Here is a 26,275-nt window from a genome sequence, read left to right as displayed (position 1 = left end):
TGTAAAGAACTCTCCATGGGGAATAATATATCTTAATGATGATGTCATTGGTGCCTCCATTATGTTGTCATAATTCAACAAGTACAAAACTTCATCCAATCGAGATGAAATTTCTTGAGCATAATCTCGGAATAAATTCGTTTAGAAAAAAAAAAATGACGTCATTTGTCACGTGGTTCGGCCCCCATATTTGTTTTAACCCAAAAGCCTTAAACACCACTAAAAATACATCCTGGCAAGTGTTTGCAATCTCTGATTGCTCTTTTTCTTGTTTTTATTTTTATCACTTTTTAAAGTTGCATTAGTTTATTCGTCTAATCTTCTTTGTGTTGTTTTTTTTGTTGTTGTTTTTTTCCTTCACCCTCTCTGTCAAAATTAATCAGTCATTCTCACACCCTCCTCTGATTCACCCCTCACCCCTTATTAAACCCCCTTCTTCATCATTCACATGCAGCACAAGGCTGCAGGTTAGCATCATTGGCTGAAGGTACAGCTGTGCCGCTGATGCAATTCCCTCTGCTGGTTATGGTAGGAATTTGGAATTTGTTTGTGGTGCCGGCGATAGCTTGCCTACTCTTCACGAAGGACACCATGGGATCTTTAACATTCACCAACAAATGCTGGCAGACGGGATACCCGTTTAATCTCCATCAGAAGGACGGCACACACACACGGCACACGCAGTTTATAGCTGGGTCTGGATTCGAACCCAGGCTAGACAGCTTTGAGGCTTCTGACGAAGGTTTATTTTTCTCTGCCAAAGGTTTAACTCCCAAAACATCAGCTTTACCTTGCTTCCCATAGTGGAGAACATATTTCAACCAATGTCCTATTGAATTCATCCATTGCTCTATATATCCGTTGATGCAGATAGACACTTCACCAGCAAGACTAGTTCTTCATTCTCAATTGATTCATGGTTTTTGATGCAAATAGTTTTTTTCAAAAATTTGGGAGGGGGTGTGGCTTTTTGTAAATTCCCAATATCGCTCTTAATCCCCTTTCTCGTCCATCTGTAGGACATCAATGATATGGTGCACACAGAGCGGCCGGACTGGCAGAGTGTCATGCAGTATGTTACTGCGATCTACAAATACTTTGAGACGTGAGCTCAAGCTGACCGACCACCAAGCGTGCATCGCTGGACGAAGGTCCACCAGGTGTACAAGCCCCTGCATTCCTAAAAGACATTGTACAAGCCACTCTGTGTCTGGACCAATAATATTGAAGCATATTTCCTTTCCAGATGACGGTTAAACCAAGGACCACTGACTTGATAACATGTGATCCTTTTACACCTGTGAGCAATACACATTGTGGTTTATGTGATCATTGCATTATATTACTTTTTCTGGGACCACAAATCCTAAAAATATGGAGTTAATCCATATTTTATATGGGTTGAACGTATTTTTCATTTTGTTTCGATCTCCCTTAAATGCACATTTGCCTCAAGTTTGGTTTCGTATTATAATCCTGCCTCTGATCTTGCCACAGCATGCCTGTGGCTGGAAGGACCAATCAGTATGTGATTTCAAAGGGCTTTTAATCTGCTCACAGAGCTGAAAACCAAAGCCTTATATTTTATGAAGTGAACCACAAAACGTATTTTTCATATCCGTTACATCACGTGCATGTTATTCTTGGTCAGCATTCAGAATGAAGATTTATTTTTATTGACGGATCTTCCATCACTGCTTTTACACTGGTTGAGGTTGGCACAGCATTGGAATGTAAGTGTTGTAAGTTGTATTGCTGGCAATGGGATAGAGGGATGAAATGAAAGATAACCAGGATAATGGATTTTACAATGCTTGCCGCCATGTTTGGATGAAATGATGGTCGCGTTATTAATGGTAGATTTTAATTTGTTCACATATTGGAGACCTGCCTAAACTCAAACCCACCCATTTGTATGGAAATATATACACGATCCCAACAAGAGGTATGTGGATACATATTAATTATATAATTATATTATTTTCTTCCCACTCCCAATAATCATTGCCACATGTTTTATTTGCATTCTATTTTTGCACTACACCCTTTATACACCCAATAAGAGAGCTGTTTGAAATACCCGCGCGTTTGGAGCATGACACAGTGTTGGCGAAGACTATGACTAAAATGGTGCCTTATAGGAGCGATCTGCTTGCCTGTTGCTAGGAGCCGCTTTCCCTTTGCTGTCATTTATATGGCTGACTTAGAGCCATGAGGGTTGTTAGTCTGCCTTCTGTTTGTATTTCTTGCCTTTTGGCTGGTGGCACATGCCACATTATTCCCATGTGAATTGCATGCACAAACTGCCTTTGTGTAAGTAAACTGCAGAAACATAACCACACTTTCTTATTGCATTTTGTATGCCCAGCTTGAGGGTTTCGAATTGCAGGTACTAATGCACTTTGTGTGCTTGTTTTATTTTGGTAATGCTGCAGATTTAAAGCTGCAACTGTGTTGGAATGATATATATATATATATATATATATATATATATATATATATATATATATATATATATATATATATATATATATATATATATACACACATACAGTATATATATATATATTATTTGTATTTTTTTTATTATTAAATATAGTTGTATCGTTGTATCATTGTTGCATCATTACCTTGGACAGCGGTCAGGGAAATACCTTTAATCTTTCCGTGTTGAAAGAGAATGAGAGAATGTACAAATTCCTTTTGACGACACAATGTAGGGTCCATGGAATGGATGAAGGTTGCTTCCAACATAAAATTTTCAATTTTCGTCATAACAAGGTGTCAGGGGACAGCCTGACAGGTATGATGAAAACAATCACTGTCATGTTGACCTTTGACTTGTATAGTCAAATAACATTCACAGCTTCACTTTTGTCCTTTGGAATCTTCCGGTAAAGTTTGACAAAGATAGCTGAAAATGTTTGAAAGTTATCGCACTCACAGACAAACAAACAAACAAATGGAAAATCACTCAAAGAGCGACACTTGGCAAAACAGAACAAAGTAGAATGGTACTCAGGGGAGTATCCTTTTGACTTAAAAAATAATTAGTGGTTGAGTTCAGTGACCTGACATGCAAATCGTCTTCAAAGTTTAAGTCAATCGGATGAAAATTGAGGATTTTAGAAATTTGAAATTGTTGTTGACCTTTGGCCTATGCTGATCTCAAAAATAGTTGGTGGTTGAATTCAGTTAGCTGAAATGAAAATCCTATTCAAATTTCAAGTCAATCAGATTAAAATTGAGGATTTTAAAAATTTGAAAGAAAGTGGTTGACCATTGGCCTATGTTGACCTTTTAGCCTACACTGATCTCAAAAATTGTTGGTGGTTGAATTCAGTCAGCCGATATGAAAATCACATTTAAATTCAAAGTCAATCGGATGAAAATTGAGGATTTTAGAATTTTTAAATTGTTGTTGACCTTTGGCCTATGTTGACCTTTTGGCCTGTGCTGATCTAAAAAAAAGTTGCTGGTTGAATTCAGTTAGCCGATATGTAAATCCTTTTCAAATTTCAATTCAATTGGATGAAAATTGAGGATTTTAGAAATTCAAAAAAAGTGGTTGACCTTTGGCCTATGTTGACCTGTTGGCTGACGCTGATCACAAAAATAGTTAGTGCTTGAATTCAGTTCACCGATATGTAAATCATATTCAAATTTCGAGTCAATTGTATTGAAATTGAGAATTTTAGAAATTTGGAAAAAGTGGTTGACCTTTGGCCTATGTTGACCTTTGGCCTCAAAAATATATAGGATTTTGTCGGACCACGAACTCTTCCATTTGGTGAAATTTCGTGAATATTGGTTTAAAATTGTGACCTGTAGGCAAGTATAAGTGAGCGGACAGACAAACACATACAAAAAACACACAAACCGGAGTGAAAAAAAAAACATTTTGCCAAGTAAAAAGAAAGGGCGACAGGAGGCAGCCTGATAGGTATGACGAAAATCGAGGGAATCAATAATTGATTGATTGTGTAATTAAAATCAATAAACAATATTAGTAAAATAATTAATTTCTTAAACAGTTGGTTAATAGCATACCTAAACCACCACTGTTTCATCCAAATCTAACTTTTTAAAAATTAAGTAATACATCGGAAAAGTAACTAATCAATTAATTAATCAATAAATCAAAAATACCCTTTATAGCAAAATCACTTGGACATATATCAACTTCCTAGCTCAAAAGGTGTCTGATATTGCCCAAATGAAAAAGAAAATAAATAAGTACTTAATACATTGATAATATTTAAGTAATTAATAAATTAATTGCTTTATCAAACAATAAAAAAAGTCTTGGGCCAAAAACATTTGTTCACTGCTGTGCCAAAATATCAGCTTCCTAGCTCAAAGGATGGCCGAAATATCGCCTGTACAAATGAGAGAACCTTGACCTTTTACCTATATAGTCAAAAAAGATTGGCAGCCTCACTTTTGGTCTTCGGAATCATCTGGTAAAGTTGGATGAAGATAGCTGAAAGTGTTCGAGTTATCGCGCTCAGTCAAACGTACAAACAAACATACAAATGAAAAATCGGTCAGAGACCGAGGACTTGCCGGCATATACTTTTTTATCGGCCATTTTGGACTAATATGGCGGCCGAACCACATGACCGATGACGTCATCAATTGAGCAAAGTCTATTCCAGGGCAAGACAAATATGTGTGTAAAGTTTGGCGATTCTACGTGCAACGGTATAGACGTAGTGTTGCGCACAGACAGACAGACAAACAGATGAAAAATCGGTCACAGACCGAGGACTTGCCAGAGTGTACTTTTTTATCGGCCATTTTGGACAAATATGGAGGCCGAACCACGTGACCGATGACGTCATCATTATTTGTTTTCTAAACTAATTTATTCCTTGATGATGCTCAATAAATTTCATCTTGATCGAATGAAGTTTTGTACTTGTCGAATTATGACGTCATAATGGAGGCACCTATGACATCATCATTAACATATTTTATTCCCCATGGAGCGTTCTTTACAATGAGCCATGTCTCAATTTTTTTCTATTCAGCACTTTCGGAGATATAGAGGTGCAAAGTTTTCCCAAGATGGCGGCCGAACCACGTGACTGATGACATCATCATTAATTTTTTTCTCCACCAGCTTATGCCGACATGGCGCTCATGAAATTGCATCTTGATCGGATGAAGTTTTGTACTTCTCGAATTATGACGTCATAATGGAGGCACCAATTACATCATCATTAACATATTTTATTCCCCATGGAGAGTTCTTCACAGAGCCATGTCTCAATTTTTTCTATTCAGCACTTTCGGAGATATAGAGGTGCAAAGTTTTTTGGTTTTTCCAAGATGGCGGCCGAACCATGTGACCGATGACATCATCATTATTTTTTTTCCCTCCACCAGTTTTTGCCGTCATGTCGCTCAAGAAATTGCATCTTGATTGGATTAAGTTTTGTACTTGTCGAATTATCAAATTATGACGTCATAACGGAGGCCTTGGGCCGACAGAGTTAAAAATTTGGCACAGTCTATTCCAGGGCAGGACAAATATGTATGTAAAGTTTGGCGATTATACGTGCAACGGTGTAGACGTAGTGCTGCGCACAGACAAACAAACAGACAGACAGACAGACAAACCAACCGATCAACATACTTGCCGCAATCTTTTCCGGCAAGTAACGAGACAGACCGACATATGACGAAAGTAGAAAATTTTTCCTCATAACAAACAGACACGGATGAGTAACAAAGAAAAACGATGATTGATGGTGAAAAACGGTAAAACCACATTTCATGGTAAAACCGAGTCACAGGACTGTTGGAAAGCGATAGCAGGTGGGAGGAGACACGACAAAGTGTTTGCCAAATACCTTGTTCCAGCTGTTTTAGAATAATAAAAATGGTACCGTTGGATAAATAATGGTTAAATAATGTTTGGAATGTTAATAGATTTACTTGGAACAAAAATTGGTGTCCCTTTAATCATAAAAAATACTTTTTTTAAAGCACGACTTTACGAATTGAAGAAGAAGAAGCTGGAATGGGTACAGTGGCACGTACCTAGAGGGAAGGTGGTATATTTACCAGTAAATATATTGTTGCGGATATGAGGATTGTATTTTTTTTATTGTGTGCTTTATTATTATTATTGTTTATTCTGCGCCTCCTGCCTCCAGTGTTGTGTAAAAGTTAAAAGGGCGTCCCGGTAGTTAATTCCATAAAGCATCCATTGAAGGACACTATAATACCCTTGTTCAGTAGTTTATATCCTTATTATGTGTTTTAGATTAAGGCTTTGTCGTCCATTAACATGACACTCCATTGCACCAAGTGAAAAAGATAGATTCCCTTCATTCCCATTCCCAAAAACCTCCATTTCCCCTTTCAACAATTGCCATTCGCATTGCCAACCAACAATTGCCGCCATTGACCACGAGGCAGGGTTGGGGAAGAAAGGCGGGTCCCCACCTCGTCATAGAGGGGAGGAGTGAGTCAGCCCCACTCAACCAACCACGAACAAGGGGTTGGACTTGGAGAGGGTGTGGAGAGAAACATCAAGGAGGTTCGCGAAGGTTGAGGGGCGGGGCCTATATAACCCGCCGCGGGACGTTCCCCAAGGAGATGAGCTATGACAAGAGCTGAGTTGTGAGGTCCAAGGCTGAGCTGCGTGGAGATCATCCAAGGAAGCACAAAGCCTGCTATTTGTCGCCTTGCTCGCCAGCAGCAGCGGCCACAGCAGCGTGGGGCCTGGACGGCAGTTTGGAGCAGGGCCGCAAAGGAACGGCGGCTGCCCAACGAGCCGGTCGTGCTGCAGGACCAGTTGGACCTCCCTATCCCGCCAGCCATCCACCTGCCATCCCTATTATCATCATTCCCCATGTGAGTCGTCTTTGTTTGTTCTGTCCTGGGTAGTTAATTAAGTCTGTATAAGCTAGTATTTTCCCTGTGTCTCTTAAAAAGCTTCTGTAAATTATTTTATTATCTTTCCTTCTCCTTGGTTATTTTGAGCCTGTAAATAGTAATAAATAGTAATCGTATTTTCAACCTTTTTTTCGTCTTCTTATTCCTTTTCTTCACATCCGTGTCGTCTTTGTCTTTTCCCTATTGAGTATCTGTGGCGCGATACGGCCAACGTCTGGGTGAATCGGGGAAACTGTTCGGCCGCGGCTCCTCCGCTCGGCAAACCAACATCCTTAACCGCAGACCGTAACAATATGTTCCCTTATCTTCTGCAGCAAATTCCACAAACAAGTTGGTGAACGCTCCCTGAGCCGGCTTCTCCAGCCAGACCTTTATCCAAAGCTGCTTCTTTCTCCTGGCACGCCATCAGCGACGTATCTGCGCTTGTGCTTGAGCAACAGTGCTCAGAGGTTTCACCCTTCTCATCCTCTCCCTGCATTTCTTCAATACCATTTTGTTTTCCGACAATCGTGTTATTAACAGTCGTGCAGTGTGCGTAAGTCTATGACAAAACAAGATTGTACAATATTCGTCGCTGACCGTCTTATTGCGTTGCGTCAGCGAACATCGGCTTAACGATCCTCTACATCACCTGTGGCAGGCTTAATGGACGCAGTATGTGAGTCACAAATTTGCCAAGTCGTATGTCGGTGAATCAAAGCTGCTTACGATTGGATGCTGAATTGGTTCTGGTTCAGGTGCAAGCGAGCAGGATTCATGAGAGTGTGTGCACGGACCCGCCACTCGACCTCCGACCCTGAAGCCACAATCCACGGATAACTCCAAGACCTCACAGGTTGTTAAACAACTGTGGACACCGGTTGAGGTAATTAAACCTATCAGGGTCCTCATGCTCAGCGTCACGTTACCATACTCTATGATTGAATTACTCCAACTGGGGAACCGTGCTCTCGACTCCACACACTGTCTACTTATTGCGGCCGAGCAAAACCGTGGGTGGGAGTTGGCTACCTGATGGAGCAAATTAATGGGGCACGACTTCCCCTCTATTTATGACATGCACGCTATGCTGAACTGATGAAGGAAAAGAGACAACCGAGCAGGTTTGAAGCAGTGTACCAAACTAGGCACATATTTACACGCAGGCAATCATGTATGTGCAGAATATCTATCTAACAGTCTAAACAGTCTAATAGACCGTGGGCCGAACAGGCAAAATGTGTCTATTTTTTGACTTTTGTGACCCACCTCTGGTATCGAGCTGAAATCTTGCATATATTTACTTTAAAATTACTTTTAAAGAATTCATAACTCGTCAGTGCAAAAAGTTGCACATTAATTAGTTATACTAATTAGCAAAAACTATAGCGCCATCTTGTGTCCATTATTATCTAGCTGTGTATAACTGAATGGGAATTGTAAATATTAACAAGTCAGGAGACGACGATGGTTCATGAGCGAGCGGTATTCATTGACAAAGGTCAAGACCGACATTGAAAATATGTAAATAGGAATGTATTATCTGTTATGAGACTAGTTAGCTGCACAATACCGAAAATTCGGTTCGATTCCGACAACTTTGAAAATTTGACCTTTGTGACCTTGAAATGTCAAAACGAAGGTCACCTTGAAATGAGATAGAAAATAATGTACAATCAGTTATGAGGTTAGTTAGCTACACAATACCGAAAATTCGGTTTGATTCCGACAGCTTTGAAAATTTGACCTTTGTGACCTTCAAAGGTCGAAGATTTTGAAATTTGTTGGAAAACTTGTATTTCATTATGTATGTGATAATATAAAAACATGTACGACATTTCACCCTATCAGGAAGCGAACAATGTAATAAAACAATCAAAGTTCGACTTTTATAAATTTCGTGACCTTGGGGCGAAAATGAAAAATCGAGTTCCGTGGGGCTAGACACGACATTGGCCTAACCAAATACCGAAACCCCTTGTGAGATTCCACCAACTCTCAGAGAAGATGTAGCTTGAACTCGATTACCCCCTAAAAAGACATCTTTTTCAGGAGTGGCTCCGCCCACAATGGGCGCAATACGCCCACTCTAGGCAGGACACAACTAGATCATGATATCAACCTCCCACCCAAGTTTCATCAAGATCGAATGATATCAGGTAGTTATGCTGCGGACAGACAGACACACAGACACACCCATGACGAATATCGTGGTCACTCAGTTTGATAACTTGTGAACCAATATGTAGAGATGGGGAAACTGCCCAGGAGTGTGGTTGATCGAGGTCACACACACACACACACACACACACACTCACACTCACACTCACCAGAGACATACAGAGACACACACATAGACATACATAGACATAGGCACAGACACACATAGACGTACATGCACATACATCCAGTGGCGTAGTGATGGTTTGTGGCACTCAGAGCGAAGGTCGAAAATATCGCCCCCTGCGACAGTCAGAAATTCCTATTGAGGGGGCCATATGAAAGAGCTCTAAGCTTTCCCAGCGGGCTCGGCAGCAGAGCCCTGGAATCTGTTCAAAATGAGAATAGATTTAGTTATGATCTCCTGGGGTGATTAGGCTTAACTACAAAGAATCTGGAAGAATTCCTATGTTTCTAAACACGCACCATGTTAAGGTGTATAGAGCAGTTTAATAGGTCCTTCCATGACATGGTATTCCTATTACAATATAAATAACAAAAACAATATCATTGTAACAAAGCTTTTATTAATATTAATAATACGAGCAACGGTACCCGCCCTACGAACGGGGCTTCAATTGGGAAGCCGAAATGAAAAGGCAAAATATCAGAAATTGAAGGCAGAAATTTTTAGCCGCGTCACAGACGCTGGTCATAGAGTGCCCTCTGCTGTTGTTGTTGTTCTTCTTCTTCTTCTTGTTCTTGCAGAGAAGACAAAACCTCAAAGCTCCACCCATTCTGGGAACCATAGCTCCACCCATTCTGGGAGAGGCTTCATATAAACAAATATCCACCATTTTATTAACTCGCATAGCTTTGAGGCCTGTTTTGTAGGCCCGTGGTGTCTTCCTCTCTCTCACAGTTTTATTTCAAATCAAATTCGATATATCATTTCATTTTTCACAGTCGCTAACATAGTTTTAGACTCGGTTGAAAAAAAACGGGAAGAAAACCCGATGAAAGTTGCCCTTTATAGAACGAAATGAATTCTCAAAGGCCTGTCACTTCAAGTCCATTGAGATTTTTTTTTTTTATCGCGGCATGGTCAGTCATACACCGCCCGAAATAACAGACGGGAAAATGCCGAGATATATAGATTTTGTTTAAATCGCGGCATGCTCAGTCATACACCGCCCGAAATAACAGACGGGAAAATGCCGAGATATATATATTTTGTTTAAATCGCGGCATGGTCAGTCATACACCGCCTGAAATAACAGACGGGAAAATGCCGAGATATATTAAAAATTCGTCCATTTGATGACGATCGTCACGATGAAATATTTAATTTATACGTCGTCACAATAATGTGGAGAGAGGAGCATAGCTTCGTTCACGTGTCGCCACACACGGGAAATTGCCGAGATATATTTTTTTTAAATCGCGGCATGGTCAGTCATACACCGCCTGAAATAACAGACGGGAAAATGCCGAGATATATTAAAAATTCGTCGCCACACACGGGAAATTGCCGAGATATATTTTCACTTTGCACAAAAATAACATCAAGTAATCGAATCAATAGGAATGTCCTGTGCCTATAACATCGACGTTATAGGCACAGCTGCATCTAGGCATTGTGTAACATCGACGCGGCTTTTGTTTAAATTAAAACTTTTTGTACTTGTTTATTTTAAACGATTCATATAAATATCTGTCAAATCATATCACACGTAAATCATCAAAATCAAAACTATCTTTAGAATTTCAATACCCATTTAATTTCAATACCCGTCAGTACCCGTTTGTGACGATGTTTTCATTGTGACGAAAATATTCAAATTATTATTCGAATATTCAAATTCGAATTTATTTATTCGAATTGCACGAATCTGTGAATTGTGATTGTGTTTCATTGTGATGTTTGTGCGGCGACGGGCGGTGTGTACAAAGGGCAGGGACTTGATCAACGCGAGCTGATGACTCGCGCTTACTGGGAATTCCTCGTTCGTGGGACACTGTCTCAAGCCCCAGTCACCATCACGGATGGGGCTCAGTGGTTTACCCGAGCCTGACGGCAAAGGGCAGGGTACACGCTAGCCCGTCCAGTGTAGCGCGCGTACGGCCCTGGACATTGAAGGGCATTAAACGTTCATTAAACATTAAACGTTCATTAAAGGATTACGAAACGAAAAACATGACGAAATTACGTTCACACCGTCACGTCAAACACTACCGTGAACACATACATCGTCACAACATCGTCACAATGAGAACATCGTCACAATGAACGTTATGCGAACGCGAATGTTATGCGGGAGTCAAAACCTGAGAATGCTGGAGACCAAAGCTGAAATTGGGAAAACTAAATAGCCCATTTTACTCCCAGGGGTCCCAGGATTACCCACACAAAATATCGTTTCGATCGGTTGAGCCGTTTTTGCGGTACCTTCGAACAGGCGGACAGACATTTGGTGAATTATCGTAAGATTAACAACGATAATAATATTCGTACCATTTGGCATTAATAAAACGAATGTATAATCCCCGCCTTGGTCCATGCAGACCTGGGCTTGGTGAAAGGTAAACTAATGCTGAAGCAGTACAACAGGCAGGTATGTTACAAGGCCACTAACAAAAACAACATCAAACATGCATGCAGCAAGGTGTGGTATTTCTATGGCATCAAAACTAGAGCTGGTGAGACAGAGCAGCAGAGGAAGGCAAGGAAGTTAAAGAACTCACGACACGTGATCCTGGCCGTCGCTGATTGGGACATAACACCGTGAGATATCTTGATTTGATCAACGTAATTACATAACAAACGTCCAACAGTTACACCCCTCCATCCCTTGGGCCAATGGGCGATCTCCATGTTACCGAGTGCGTATTAAACCTCATTATACAAGATAAGAGATCTACGCAGTGACACAGATTTATTTACTGTGTGAGGTGATAAAAATAGGAATTAGGAAAAAAGTGAATCGGGATGGAAAGGAGTTTGTAAACATCAACCTGACACTGACATGTAGCACAGAGTTTAAACTGTAAAACGTGGTTCTGAAAGTTGCTTCTCGTGATCTCATAAGTTCGTTGTATTATAATTTACTAGCAGAAGTACCCGGCATTGCCGGGCGGGGGGGGGGCGGGGGGGGGAGGGGAGGGGAACGGGGGGAGAGCGAGCCCCTTGGTAAAGCGAGCGATTTTTTTTTTTTCATAGCGTCATAGCGTTCAGTGTCATAGCGTTCATAGTGTCATAGCGTTCATATCGTTCATAGCGTCATAGCGATTTTTTTTTTCATAGCGTCATATCGTTCATAGCGGTCATAGCTTCATAGCCTCATAGCGTTCATCGCGTTCATAGCGTCATAGCGATGTTTTTTTTTCATAGCGGTCATAGCTTCATAGCGTCATATCGTTCATAGCGTTTCATAGCGTTTCATAGCGTCATAGCGATTTTTTTTTTCATAGCGTCATATCGTTCATAGCGTTCATAGCGGTCATAGCATCATAGCGTTCATAGCGTCATCGCGTTCATAGCGTTTCATAGCGTAATAGCGATTTTTTTTTTCATTGCGTCATATCGTTCATAGCGGTCATAGCTTCATAGCGTCATAGCGTCATATCGTTCATAGCGTTTCATAGCGTCATAGCGATTTTTTTTTTCATAGCGTCATATCGTTCATACCGTTCATAGCTTCATAGCGTTCATAGCTTCATAGCGTCATAGCGATTTTCATAGCGTCATCACGTGATCGCTCTGAGCGAATCAGCGCCCACCTGCTCTGATTCCGTTGATTCCGTGCGCTGAAATGCGCTGAGGTAAATATGAATAAAAAATATGGATCGTCAAATATTTAGAGTTCGGCCATGTTCATCCCAGGCTCAATGGCCATGTCTATGCCAAATATCAAGCACGTAAGCCTCTCCGTTTAGGAGTCTATCGGTAACATTACACACACACACACACACACACACACACACACACACACACACACACACACACACACACACACACACACACAAACTGTGTTTTATATATATAGATTGCAGGAGGAGGTGGTGGTCGACTCCAAGAGATCTGAGTGATATATAGTATTGTAGGAGGGGGTGGTGGTCGATTCCAAGGGATCTGGGTGATATTTAGTATTGTAGGAGGAGGTGGTGGTCGATTCCAAGGGATCTGAGTGATATATAGTATTGTAGGAGGGGGTGGTGGTCGATTCCAAGGGATCTGAGTGATATATAGTATTGTAGGAGGGGGTGGTGGTCGATTCCAAGGGATCTGAGTGATATATAGTATTGTAGGAGGGGGTGGTGGTCGATTCCAAGGGATCTGGGTGATATTAAGTATTGTAGGAGGGGGTGGTGGTCGATTCCAAGGGATCTGGGTGATATTTAGTATTGTAGGAGGAGGTGGTGGTCGATTCCAAGGGATCTGAGTGATATATAGTATTGTAGGAGGGGGTGGTGGTCGATTCCAAGGGATCTGAGTGATATATAGTATTGTAGGAGGGGGTGGTGGTCGATTCCAAGGGATCTGGGTGATATTTAGTATTGTAGGAGGAGGTGGTGGTCGATTCCAAGGGATCTGAGTGATATATAGTATTGTAGGAGGGGGTGGTGGTCGATTCCAAGGGATCTGGGTGATATTTAGTATTGTAGGAGGAGGTGGTGGTCGATTCCAAGGGATCTGGGTGATATTTAGTATTGTAGGAGGGGGTGGTGGTCGATTCCAAGGGATCTGAGTGATATTTAGTATTGTAGGAGGGGGTGGTGGTCGATTCCAAGGGATCTGGGTGATATTTAGTATTGTAGGAGGAGGTGGTGGTCGATTCCAAGGGATCTGAGTGATATATAGTATTGTAGGAGGAGGTGGTGGTCGATTCCAAGGGATCTGAGTGATATATAGTATTGTAGGAGGGGGTGGTGGTCGATTCCAAGGGATCTGAGTGATATATAGTATTGTAGGAGGGGGTGGTGGTCGATTCCAAGGGATCTGAGTGATATATAGTATTGTAGGAGGGGGTGGTGGTCGATTCCAAGGGATCTGGGTGATATTTAGTATTGTAGGAGGGGGGTGGTGGTCGATTCCAAGGGATCTGGGTGATATTTAGTATTGTAGGAGGGGATGGTGGTCGATTGTGAGGGATCTGAGTGATATTTAGTATTGTAGGAGGGGGTGGTGGTCGATTCCAAGGGATCTGGGTGATATTTAGTATTGTAGGAGGAGGTGGTGGTCGATTCCAAGGGATCTGGGTGATATTTAGTATTGTAGGAGGGGGTGGTGGTCGATTCCAAGGGATCTGGGTGATATTTAGTATTGTAGGAGGGGGTGGTGGTCGATTGTGAGGGATCTGAGTGATATTTAGTATTGTAGGAGGGGGTGGTGGTCGATTGTGAGGGATCTGAGTGATATTTAGTATTGTAGGAGGGGGTGGTGGTCGATTCCAAGGGATCTGGGTGATATTTAGTATTGTAGGAGGTGGTGGTGGTCGATTGTGAGGGATCTGAGTGATATTTAGTATTGCAGGAGGAGGTGGTGGTCGATTGTGAGGGATCTGAGTGATATTTCGTATTGTAGGAGGAGGTGGTGGTGGTCGATTGTGAGGGATCTGAGTGATATTTAATATTGTAGGAGGAGGTGGTGGTGGTCGATTGTGAGGGATCTGAGTGATATTTAGTATTGTAGGAGGAGGTGGTGGTGGTCGATTGTGAGGGATCTGAGTGATATTTAGTATTGTAGGAGGAGGTGGTGGTGGTCGATTGTGAGGGATCTGAGTGATATTTAGTATTGTAGGAGGAGGTGGTGGTGGTCGATTTTGAGGGATCTGAGTGATATTTAGTATTGCAGGAGGAGGAGGTGGTGGTCGATTCCAAGGGATCTGGGTGATATTTAGTATTGTAGGAGGAGGTGGTGGTCGATTGTGAGGGATCTGAGTGATATTTAGTATTGTAGGAGGAGGTGGTGGTGGTCGATTGTGAGGGATCTGAGTGATATTTAGTATTGCAGGAGGAGGAGGTGGTGGTCGATTCCAAGGGATCTCGGTGATATTTAGAATTGCAGGAGGAGGTGGTGGTCGATTCCAAGGGATCTGGGTGATATTTAGTATTGTAGGAGGAGGTGGTGGTCGATTCCAAGCGATCTGGGTGATATTTAGTATTGTAGGAGGGGGTGGTGGTCGATTGTGAGGGATCTGAGTGATATTTAGTATTGCAGGAGGAGGTGGTGGTGGTCGATTCCAAGGGATCTGGGTGATATTTAGTATTGCAGGAGGAGGTGGTGGTGGTCGATTCCAAGGGATCTGGGTGATATTTAGTGTTGTAGGAGGGGGTGGTGGTCGATTGTGAGGGATCTGAGTGATATTTAGTATTGCAGGAGGAGGTGGTGGTGGTTGATTGTGAGGGATCTGAGTGATATTTAGTATTGCAGGAGGAGGTGGTGGTGGTCGATTCCAAGGGATCTGGGTGATATTTAGTATTGCAGGAGGAGGTGGTGGTGGTCGATTCCAAGGGATCTGGGTGATATTTAGTATTGTAGGAGGTGGTGGTGGTCGATTGTGAGGGATCTGAGTGATATTTAGTATTGCAGGAGGAGGTGGTGGTGGTGGATTGTGAGGGATCTGAGTGATATTTAGTATTGCAGGAGGAGGTGGTGGTGGTCGATTGTGAGGGATCTGAGTGATATATATAGATAGTCGCGCGGCAAGGAACATCACGTGATCGCTCTGAGCGATCGATTGCAACTCTGCGTCCTGTCGTGGGCGTGGCCAACGTGGCCTCATGGCTCATGCTTCCAGGTGATTGGCTAACTCGAGCTCGAGAGAGCCATAATGCGCTTCGTTATGGCAAAAAATATGAATCTAAAGATGAAAGGGAAAAAAACCTATGTGGTGTGAATGGCAATGTTCGTCGCTTAAATGTGAAAAAAGGGCAATTGCTTTTCGCTCTGAAATACGTGCGAACACGTAACTGAGTTAATGGCGGCAGGGAACATCACGTGATCGTTCTGAGCGAATCAGCGCGCTGCTCTGCGACCGGTCAGATTCCGGTCATAATATTTCGCGCTGAGATAAAAAATATGGTAAAAGCATATTATGAAATAAATTTTTAGGTCAGCCATGTTCGTCCCAGGCTCAATGGCCATGTCTGTGCCAAATATCAAGTACGTGAGCCTCTCCGTTTAGGAGTCTATCGGTAACATTACATACACACATACACACACACACACACACACACACACACACACACACACACACACACACACACACACACACACACACACAAACTGTGTTTTATATATATAGATAGATGAACAGTATTACAGTATGTACATGTATTTTGGTAATTGCAGTGGTAATGAGATACATGATTCTACAATTGGTGAGAACCTTTATGTGTATGGTGTTGGTTTTGCTTGTCAGTAGTTATAGGTGTAGTATGTAGTACGTCTTTGAACACATGGGTGCAGGCATCACAAACTTAGTGAAAGTGTATATTTTATGCTCCCAGTAACTTACATGTTTTGTGTATTCCTTTAAAGTTTAAGGTACTAGGGCATGCCCGTACTATATATATATATCTAAAATTATATCCCCCCCCCCCCCCCCCTCTATTTACATGAAATGGTTTGGTCCAAAGCGAACGGCTTGCGAGTACGGTGACAATCCCCCCCGTCTATTTACATGAAATGGTTTGGTCCAAAGCGAACGGCTTGCGAGTACGGTGACAATCCCCCCCCCTCTATTTACATGAAATGGTTTGGTCCAAAGCGAACGGCTTGCGGAGTTTGGTAAAGAAATCGCCATAGCGTGCACAAACGCGCAGGAAAGCGAAAGAATCGCAAATTAGTTTTAATTAGTTTTAAAACATAGTTTAACGGCAACATAGTTTGCCAATGTGAAATAAATGAATACGCTCTCAAATGTGCCGTCCGAGGCAGAGTCTGTTCGGCACGTTCGGCACACGTGATAGCTCGCTGCTCTGATTGGTTGAATCGTTTTTTGGACATAGCTCGGTAACTACTTCTCCGATTAATATGAAACCTTGAAAAGGCACATCCTCGGGTCCCCAGCAATATACCTGGCAAGTTTCAAGTATATCGGACCCGTGGTTGTCGAGAAACAGCGGTCACAGACATACAGACATACAGAGATTACTGGAATTATAGATAGATAACAAACCTGCCAAACGACCAGAGCCACTGCCTGTCAATGATGTGTCATTAATCGACGTTGACAAGGACAGTTCGGAACTCAAAGCAGCTGAATCCAAAGATCTAGCATGGAAAGTTTACCGTATTGCCAATGATGAGAAGCAGGCTGTTCCATCGTGGACTGCATCCAATGCGTTCCTGTCGGAAAGAAACCTACCAGTTGCAACCACGTGTTACTTACCTTTTATCCGTGCTCCTCCAACAGACCTTTCCACCATATACACCATCCTCCTGAGGTTGGTCCAGATCGCTGCTAAACTCGGACAACCACATATCCTAGTAACAGGTGACTGTGCGATCTACAGCAAGGCTCAGCAGATCATGTGGAATAAGCCTGCAGCTCTAGATGGAAAGCTTACAATGCGACTGGGTGGCATGCATTTAACAATGTCATTTGTAGCAAGTATTGGAAAACTGTATGGCGATGGTGGTCTCCTTTCAATGCTGGTGGACTCAGACGTCTATGCACCTGCAACTGCAAAGCTGGTGCTCCAAGGAAAGCAAGTATCCATAGTCAGGCAGATAGGTGTAACAATTGTGGGTTTATACGTACAAGCATGAAATTTGGCACAGTCATAGATAAATAGTCTAATGAATAATTCCAGATATGGACCCACCGCGAAAACGTCCTATGGTAGCCGTGGCGGCCATTTTACAAAATGGCCGCTTTTAGTCTAGTGGCTAGATAGGGGTCTCGTGCACCCCCCCGAAATATACTTCTCATTGGTGTCTATAGATAGGAAAAAATGTGTAGAAAATGATTTGCTATGTTAAATAGTTGAAAAAATGTCCCACGTATCATTTTTATGCAAATTAGTGCAAATTAGCAAATTAAATAAAATGCAAATTAGCAAATTAATAATAATAATAATTCATTTATTTTGTATAGCGCTTTTCCAGAAGCCCAAAGGCGCTTTGACAGAGTGGAAAACATAATGCATAACAATACATGAAAACAACAATTGCAAAAAGACAAGAATCAAGAAAACAAACAGCAGCGATATACGGCATATATATAAGACAAGAATCAAAAAGACAAGACAAGAATCAATAGGGAAATATTTAAAGCAAAAGGAGGGAGAAGGAGAAGAGATAGTCAGGGGTTAAATGCTGTGGGTTGAATGTTGAATGCAGCGTTGAACAGGTGGGTCTTTAGTGATGTTTTGAATGTGGTGAGTGAGGAGGAGTCTCTGATGGTGTGAGGTAGTGAGTTCCAGAGGGTGGGAGCAGCGATGGAGAAGGCCCTGTCCCCCCAGGATCTGAATTTGGTCCGGATGGAGGGGGTCAGGAGGTTGGTACCAGCAGAGCGGAGGTTGCGGGTGGGAGTGTGTCTGGAGAGGAGGTCAGCCAGGTAGGATGGGGCCAGGTTATGGAGGGCTTTGTATGTCAAGAGGAGGATTTTGTACTGGATTCTCTGGGGGATGGGGAGCCAGTGAAGCTTGTAAAGGACGGGGGTGATGTGGTCACGGGTCCGGGAATGAGTGAGTAGACGGGCAGCGGAGTTCTGAATGTATTGGAGTTTATTGGTGATTTTTGAGGGTGAACCATAGAGGAGGCTATTGCAGTAGTCCAGACGGGAGGTGATGAAGGCGTGGATGAGGGTTTCTGCAGCCGTGGAGGAGAGGGATGAGCGGAGACGGGCAATGTTTTTCAGGTGAAAGAAGGCTGACTTTGTGATCTGTTTAGTGTATTTGTCGAAGGAAAGGGTTTGGTCAAAGATGACGCCAAGATTCCGGATGTGAGGGGAGGTGGATACTGGGATACCGTCGATGTTGAGGGCAAAGTTATGGGTGGATTTTGTGAGCGTTTTTGGGCCAATGATGATTATTTCAGATTTATCACAGTTAAGCTTGAGGAAGTTGATTTGAAGCCAGGATTTTATTTCAGTGATGCAGTTTGTCAGGATAGAGTGGGTGTCGGTGGAGACGGACTTGGTGGAGATGAAAAGCTGGATGTCATCGGCGAAGCAGTGGAATTGGAGACCATGACGGCGGATTAAGTGACCGAGCGGGGACAGGTAAAGGATGAAGAGGAGGGGGCCAAGAACTGAACCTTGGGGGACACCTTGGGGGAGGGGAGCAGTGGGGGATTTGCAGTTATTGATGGAGATGAACTGGCATCTGTCAGAGAGGTATGATTTAATCCAAGAGAGGGCAGTGCCGGTGACGTTAAAGGTGGATTCAAGTCGGGTGAGGAGGATAGTGTGATCGATGGTGTCAAAGGCAGCGCTGAGGTCGAGGAGGACGAGAATGTTGAGGTTGCCAGCGTCAGAGGAGAGGAGAAGGTCGTTGGTGATTTTGAGGAGAGCAGTTTCAGTACTGTGGTTGGAGCGGAATCCGGATTGGAATGTTTCATACAAGTTATTGGCAGAGAGATGATGTTTGAGTTGAGTGGCTACAGCGCGTTCCAAAACTTTTGACAGAAAGGGTAGGTTGGAGATGGGTCTGAAGTTGTTTAGGGTGTCAGGGTTTAGACCAGGTTTTTTTAGAATGGGGGTAACAGCAGCAATTTTGAGGGAAGGTGGGACGATGCCTGTAGACAGGGAGGAGTTTATTGTTGCAATGATAAGTGGAGAGAGAGCAGGGAGGGAGGCTTTGACAAAGCTGGAGGGGATGGGGTCAAGAGTGCAGGTGGCAGTTTTCATTCCTATGAGGAGTTCAGAGAGGTCAGTAGGAGAGATTGGGGAGAACCGAGACAGGGGATGGCAGGACAAGGGGGGGCAGGTGGTTGGAGGGGGAGCGGGTGCGGCGGTGGTCAAGCTGTTGTAGATGTTGTCAATTTTGCGTTGGAAGAAAGAGAGGAAGGAGATGCAGTTGTCTACTGTGAATGACTGGGTGGTGGTGTTCAGGGGGCGGAGGAGTTTGTTTATTGTCGAGAAGAGTGCTTTTGGGTTTCCGGAGCCAGAGTGGATAATTTGAGAGTAGTAGGCAGAGCGGGCGCGGGAGAGGGCATCTTTGTAGTGTTGTATGTGGTCCTTGTAGGCTTGGGAGTGAACTGTGAGACCCGTTTTATTGCGGAGTCTTTCAAGTTGGCGAGCACGAGTTTTCATCAGGTGGAGTTCAGGGGTAAACCAGGGAGCAGAATGGGTGAAAGAAACTGTTTTGGTTTTTACAGGCGCAAGCTGGTCAAGGCAGGAGGAGAGAGTGTGGTTGTAGTAGTCAGTGAGGTCGGAAGGGGTGTGGAGGTCAATGAAGGGAGAAGTGGACATTTTTTCAGAGAGGGTGGATGAGAATGAGGTAGGTGAAAGAGCGTTTAGCTTACGGAAGTTGATTGTGCGATAATGCCTTGGTGTTGGGGCGGGGATGTTGATGGTCAGAGTGATGGCTAAGTGGTCAGAGAGGGTGAGGTCGGAGCCATAGAGATGGTGCAAATTTAATCCAGTGGAGCAGACAAGGTCCAAAATGTGACCACGGATATGGGTAGGAAAGTCGACATGTTGAGTGAGGTTAAAGCAGGTGAGTAAATCAGTGAAGTCAGTGGTTATTGTGGAGTCAGTGGATTAAAGTCAAATTAAATAAAGTTTTTATTTATTTATTGCAACTTGTTATCGTATCTTATCTTTTTTTTCAGTTGGTGTTTCGAACAGCGAAATGTCTAAGAGTTATCAGCTAGTGGATCCACTGCAACCTGGACAATCAAAGGTGCAGGTACAGACGGATTGGAACAAGTGCGTTTTGTGCCAAAAAATCACACGAGAAAGTTTGCAATGCCCAGCAGAATCAAAACGGCACGATGTTGGAGTTGGTTATTCTACCATTGCCTTCAACATCAGACGTTTCAATGAACTTCACGAATTACCGTTGCCACTAGAATTAGGACGCCTTGATGACGGGAATGGCATTGAAGCTACGTTTCTGGAGAACAATGCCAAGTGGCACAAATCTTGCCATACAAAATTCAATCATATAAAACTACAACGAGCAGAAAAAAGGAAATGCACACAGGGTTGCGACCCTGATGCTACTCCATCCAAGAAATACACTCGTCAAGTCGCTCATCATGAAGTGGCAGCATCGGATGTCTGTTTTTTATGCGAAGATGTGTCAACTTCCGAACCACTCCGTGAGGCATCAACTTTTCGTCTAGACTCACGCGTACGAAGATGTGCATTAGACCTGCACGACGAGAGGCTACTTGCAAAATTGAGTGCTGGGGACATGGTCGCACAAGATGCAAAATATCATCCAAGGTGTCTTGTTTCACTTTACAACAAAACTAAATCATTACAAGATAAACAGAAGATGGACACAACTGATAAAGTCAACCATGGGATTGCACTAGCCGAGTTGCTGTCATTTATCGATGAAACAAGAATAGATGAAGAGCATGCCCCTGTCTTTAAACTTGCAGATCTCGTCAAACTTTATTCTAATCGTCTAGAACAACTTGGAGTGGAGCAGCATGTCAGACAACATAGCACAGAGTTAAAAAATCGTATCCTGGCCCAAATCCCGGACCTTACGGCTCATAAGGAAGGGCGTGATATACTACTTGCATTTGATAAAGATGTAGGACCTGCCCTCCGTAAAGTCTGCAAAGAAGACTACGATGACGAAGCCATATGTCTTGCAAGGGCAGCGGAGATAGTACGTAGAGAAATGTTCCAAACTGCAGCTACATTCACAGGTTCATTTGATGAGGACTGCCAAGTAAAATCAGTACCTCAGTCACTGTTGACTTTGGTGTCCATGATCCTCGACGGCCCCAACATCAAGTCTCAATCAGGTGATGGTGTAACCCAAGCAACCCTCAGCACAGCTCAGTTGTTGCAGTACAATAGCTCAATCCGTCGCAGAGTGGGAAGTACTACTGTGCGTCACAACAAAGACAGAGAAACCCCATTGCCCATCTACGTGGGACTCACAGTCCATGCAAGGACTCGGAAACGTGACCTCATTGAGATGCTGTTTGATCTCGGACTGTCCATCTCCTATGACCGAGTGATGGCAATCTCCACATCCATGGGAAACAGAGTGTGTGAGCAGTATCACCGAGATGAGGTAGTGTGTCCACCCAATCTACGCGAGGGCTTATTCACAACGGCAGCGGTTGATAATATCGACCACAATCCGAGCTCCACAACGTCGACAGATTCCTTTCACGGTACTGGGATATCACTTTTCCAGCACCCCAGTCTGCAAAATAATGGGACGGACCACAGGGAACACAGCGTCCTTGAACAGCCATCTACTACCACTACACTGTCAGAGCTCCCAGAGTCCACCTGTGTTCGTCCGCTGGTGTTACCTCGGAAGGATCCTCCACTCCCAAAGGCTGATGGTCCATTGAAGAGTGATGGGCAGGAGATCACCCAGGCATTGCACCAAGAGTATGGGTGAGTACTTGTAACATTCTAACATAATACCATGCCATAAGAACGTGATGCAATAACATTATTGTTATACCATGAGTAAATGTTTGCTTGTTTTCTGACAATTCTAATGTACTTTGCTTAATTTACAGATGGCTGGATACTGTGAAACAGAGGTATCAAGAAATCCCACAAAGTGACAGTAACTTATCATGGGCAACCTACCATGCCAGTAAGGAGTCAGGACAAGATAATCTGCCGGCGATCACAGCACTACTTCCCCTCTTTCCGGACGACTCCAAGTCTGTTGGTATGATACGGCACTCCATGGACGTGATTAAAAAAGCTGTGATGGAAGTCAACCAAGGATAGAAACCAGTGATCACTGTGGATCAACCACTCTACACCATCTCCAAGCAGATACAGTGGACTTGGCCATCAACGTACGGGGAAGATCATTTCGTCATCATCTTGGGAGGGCTGCATATAGAGATGGCTGGACTAAAAGTGATCGGAGACTGGCTGGAAGATGCTGGATGGGTGGAAGCCCTGGTTCAGGCCAAAGTTGCTTCTCCTGGAACTGCAGATTCATTTCTGCATGCATCTCATGTTACAAGAACCAGACATGCGCATCAAGTGACAGCAAGCAGCTTATATATCCTACTGACAAAATCTTATGCCCATTACACAGAGTCTCTGGAGTCTGAAAGCCATCCTGAATCCTTTGATGACTGGTGTGGTCAACGAATTCGAGATGTGCCACAGTTCCAATTCTGGCACATCACTCTTCAACTGGAAGTCCTCCTCTTAACGTTTGTCAAGTCACTGAGAGCAGCAAACTTCCCCCTGTACATGGACAGCCTCACACAGCTTGCACCATGGTTTTTCAGCATGGACCACACCAACTATGCACGATGGGTGCCTGTCCACATTCGAGACATGATGAGTCTTAGCAAGTCACACCCAGATATTGCTACTGAATTCACCAATGGCAAATTCACAGTTCACAAGACAAAACGAGTTTTCTCATCTATGGCCATTGACCAGGCTCATGAGCAAAATAATGCTGCTGTGAAGAGTGACAGTGGTGCTGTTGGACTCACTCAAAATCCAAATGCTCTTAGAAGATGGATGGTGGCTGGGCCGGAACTGGTTAGAATGACTACCGAGTTTGAAGCATCCATGGAGGGAAGGAAAATAAGGATTAATCAAGACACACGCCACCATGAGAAAACATATAGTTCACAGGTAATCTTTACTCAACATGTCAAACGTCTGGTTGAAGTAATAGAGGAAATGGGAAACCCCTTCCTAGAAGAGAGTACAGACTTGCTGCGGCTGGACACAAGAGACATTGCTGACCCAACTGTTGTTTCTACTGTTCAACAGGCTGAGGAGATAGGTAAGCAACAGTACAAGACCTTCGTAGCAGACCGTCTGTAGTGAAATTATACCAAGGTGAACCCAGGGTGTGCTCGCTTCAAAAGGGGCGTCTATAAGACCCGGGACTACCGGGGCGCACGTACACTCCAGCGGCACTCACTGTGACATAGTCCTGTAGTTTGAATGGTATGTACGCCCCTATATGCTGCGCTGATTGTTCTCTCTATTGGAATCGACCATTGCTCATGAAATACTCTGATTTTAATGCCTGTTGCATGAATGTATTTTTACAGGATGTTACTTCAGATCTAAATGATATTAAACCTACCCAGAGGTCAAGTCGTGTCTGAGCTTGATTTTCACGACATTTAATATCATTTAGATCGTCGGAATGGCTGACCACAAGATCATCGTGGTACCGATTCTCGGAGCCGACTCTCAAGCTGAGGGATCGGGATCGGAGTTCACTCACTGGCTCAAAACGCTGGAGAATTACTTTGCTGCTCACGAAACAGAGCCCACCGCTGCGATGAAGCTGTCCGTGTTACAGTCGAATGTCCATCACTCCGTTTTCCGGAGCATTGCTCGATTTGTGACGTACGCTACGGCACTGGCCGAGCTGAAGCGCCTATACGTAAAAACACGGAGCGCTGTGCACGGCCGGCATCAACTCTCCCAGCGGCGACAACAACCATCTGAATCGGTCGATCGCTACGCGCAGGAGTTGCGCTACCTGTTGGCGGACTGCGTGCAGGACGTACGGACCCACGAGCAAGTGCAGGACGACTTGCTCCGAGATGCATTCATCTCCGGAATTAATTCTGGAGTCTTGAGGCTCCGACTCTTGGAGGTCGCGGAGCTGACATTCACGGAGGCTCTACGGCTGGCACGTGTCTATACAGATGCCCGAGAACAATCCACCGCTTATGATCGCCCACGAGTCGTGGCGGGGACCTCGCAACTCGCGCGACCGGAGAGGGGTACCGCCGAGGATATGGCGGAGGACCCGACCACCACGGCCGAGTTTCCCGGTGCTTCTGAAGCGGACTCCGCTTCCGGCCTAACTGCTGCCGCCGCTGCCCGGCCACGGCCTGACCGGTATGCAAAATGTTATTTTTGTGGGAATCGGCAGCACCCTCGATCTGAATGCCCGGCTCGGGAGGCCACATGCCACCTGTGCTCCACCAAGGGCCATTTTGCAAAGGTCTGCAGGAAGGCCGCTCGGGGCACGCGTCCCCGCGCGACCTTGAATGGGCTCATCGCGGAGCCAACGGATCGAGCGCCGGACGGGGCGCCTCACTCGGCTTTGATGAGCCGCCCTCCTTCTCGCGGGCCTCTGGCTGCACGCCCGACCTTGGAGAGATACACCGGGCCGCCGAAACAAATGGCGCGAACGCGACCGGCCGCAGCGCGACCGACCTTGACTGGCGTTCGAACGCCTACTTCAAACAAGTGACATGCTCCTGCTTTGGAAACTCCTCTCGATGTGCAGCAAACGCAGCACGTGACTCGAGCCCCATCTGACGGCGGCTCTTACGAATTACATGCATCCACTTTGGCATATGAATCTGCAGACGGCAGAGATCCTTCTCACGTGACTCGAGCGCCATCTGACGGCGGCTCTTACGAATTACATGCACCCACTTTGGCATATGAATCTGCAGACGGCAGAGATCCTTCTCACGTGACTCGAGCGCCATCTGGCGGCGGCTCTTACGACCTACACACACCCACTCTGGCAAATGAAACTGCTGATGAGCCAACTATGCGCTTGTCATGGGGTTTCTCCCCGGGCTGCCCGAATGACCGGCAAACTGCAGCCGGCATGGGAACGTCCTCTGACAGTGGGCATTACGACTTCAAAGCTCCTGCTGAGGCCCAACCTGCCGACGCTGCCCGAAGGATTGCAGCCGGCGTGGGATCCACCCGCGAGGCGCGATCTTCTCGCCCGGCCGGTACAATACCTGCCGGGTCTGCCGGCCTTGCGCAGGCCATCATTCCGCTCACGGTCGCGGGCGTTTTTGCGCAAGCTTTGATTGACACGGGGTCTACGGATAGTTTTATCGATCAGCGACTAGTGCATCAACATGGGTGGCCGGTTCTCGGGACAACCCGCCGGATCTTCATGGCCTCTCAGGGACTTCGGTTGAGCACAAAAGGGGCGTGTCGATTGAAACTTGTGATAAAGGGACGCACGTTCCCGGACGTGTATCTCATGGTATTACCTGCTTTATGTGCTGACGTTCTGTTAGGACTTGATTTCCTTAAGCGGCATGGACGTTTGGAAATAGACTTCGGTGGGCCGGACACGCTTGCTG

The 26,275-nt window shown here is 44.4% G+C and overlaps 1 protein-coding gene across 1 annotated transcript in view; it reads left to right on the top strand.

Annotated features, from left to right (window-relative positions):
- SPECC1L (sperm antigen with calponin homology and coiled-coil domains 1 like) overlaps positions 1 to 2,336 on the top strand; it is a 128,843-nt gene extending 126,507 nt beyond the window's left edge. The window contains exon 17 of the mRNA XM_068118814.2: positions 1,020 to 2,336. Coding sequence (XP_067974915.2) covers positions 1,020 to 1,109 — 90 coding nt within the window. The 3' untranslated portion in view covers positions 1,110 to 2,336. The remainder of the gene's footprint in view (positions 1 to 1,019) is intronic.
- Positions 2,337 to 26,275: the final 23,939 nt, after the last annotated feature.

This window comes from Myxine glutinosa, chromosome 6, assembly GCF_964187855.1.
Source record: "Myxine glutinosa chromosome 6, kmMyxGlut1.1, whole genome shotgun sequence".
NCBI lineage: Eukaryota > Metazoa > Chordata > Myxini > Myxiniformes > Myxinidae > Myxine > Myxine glutinosa.
This window is presented reverse-complemented; position numbering and strand designations above follow the sequence as displayed.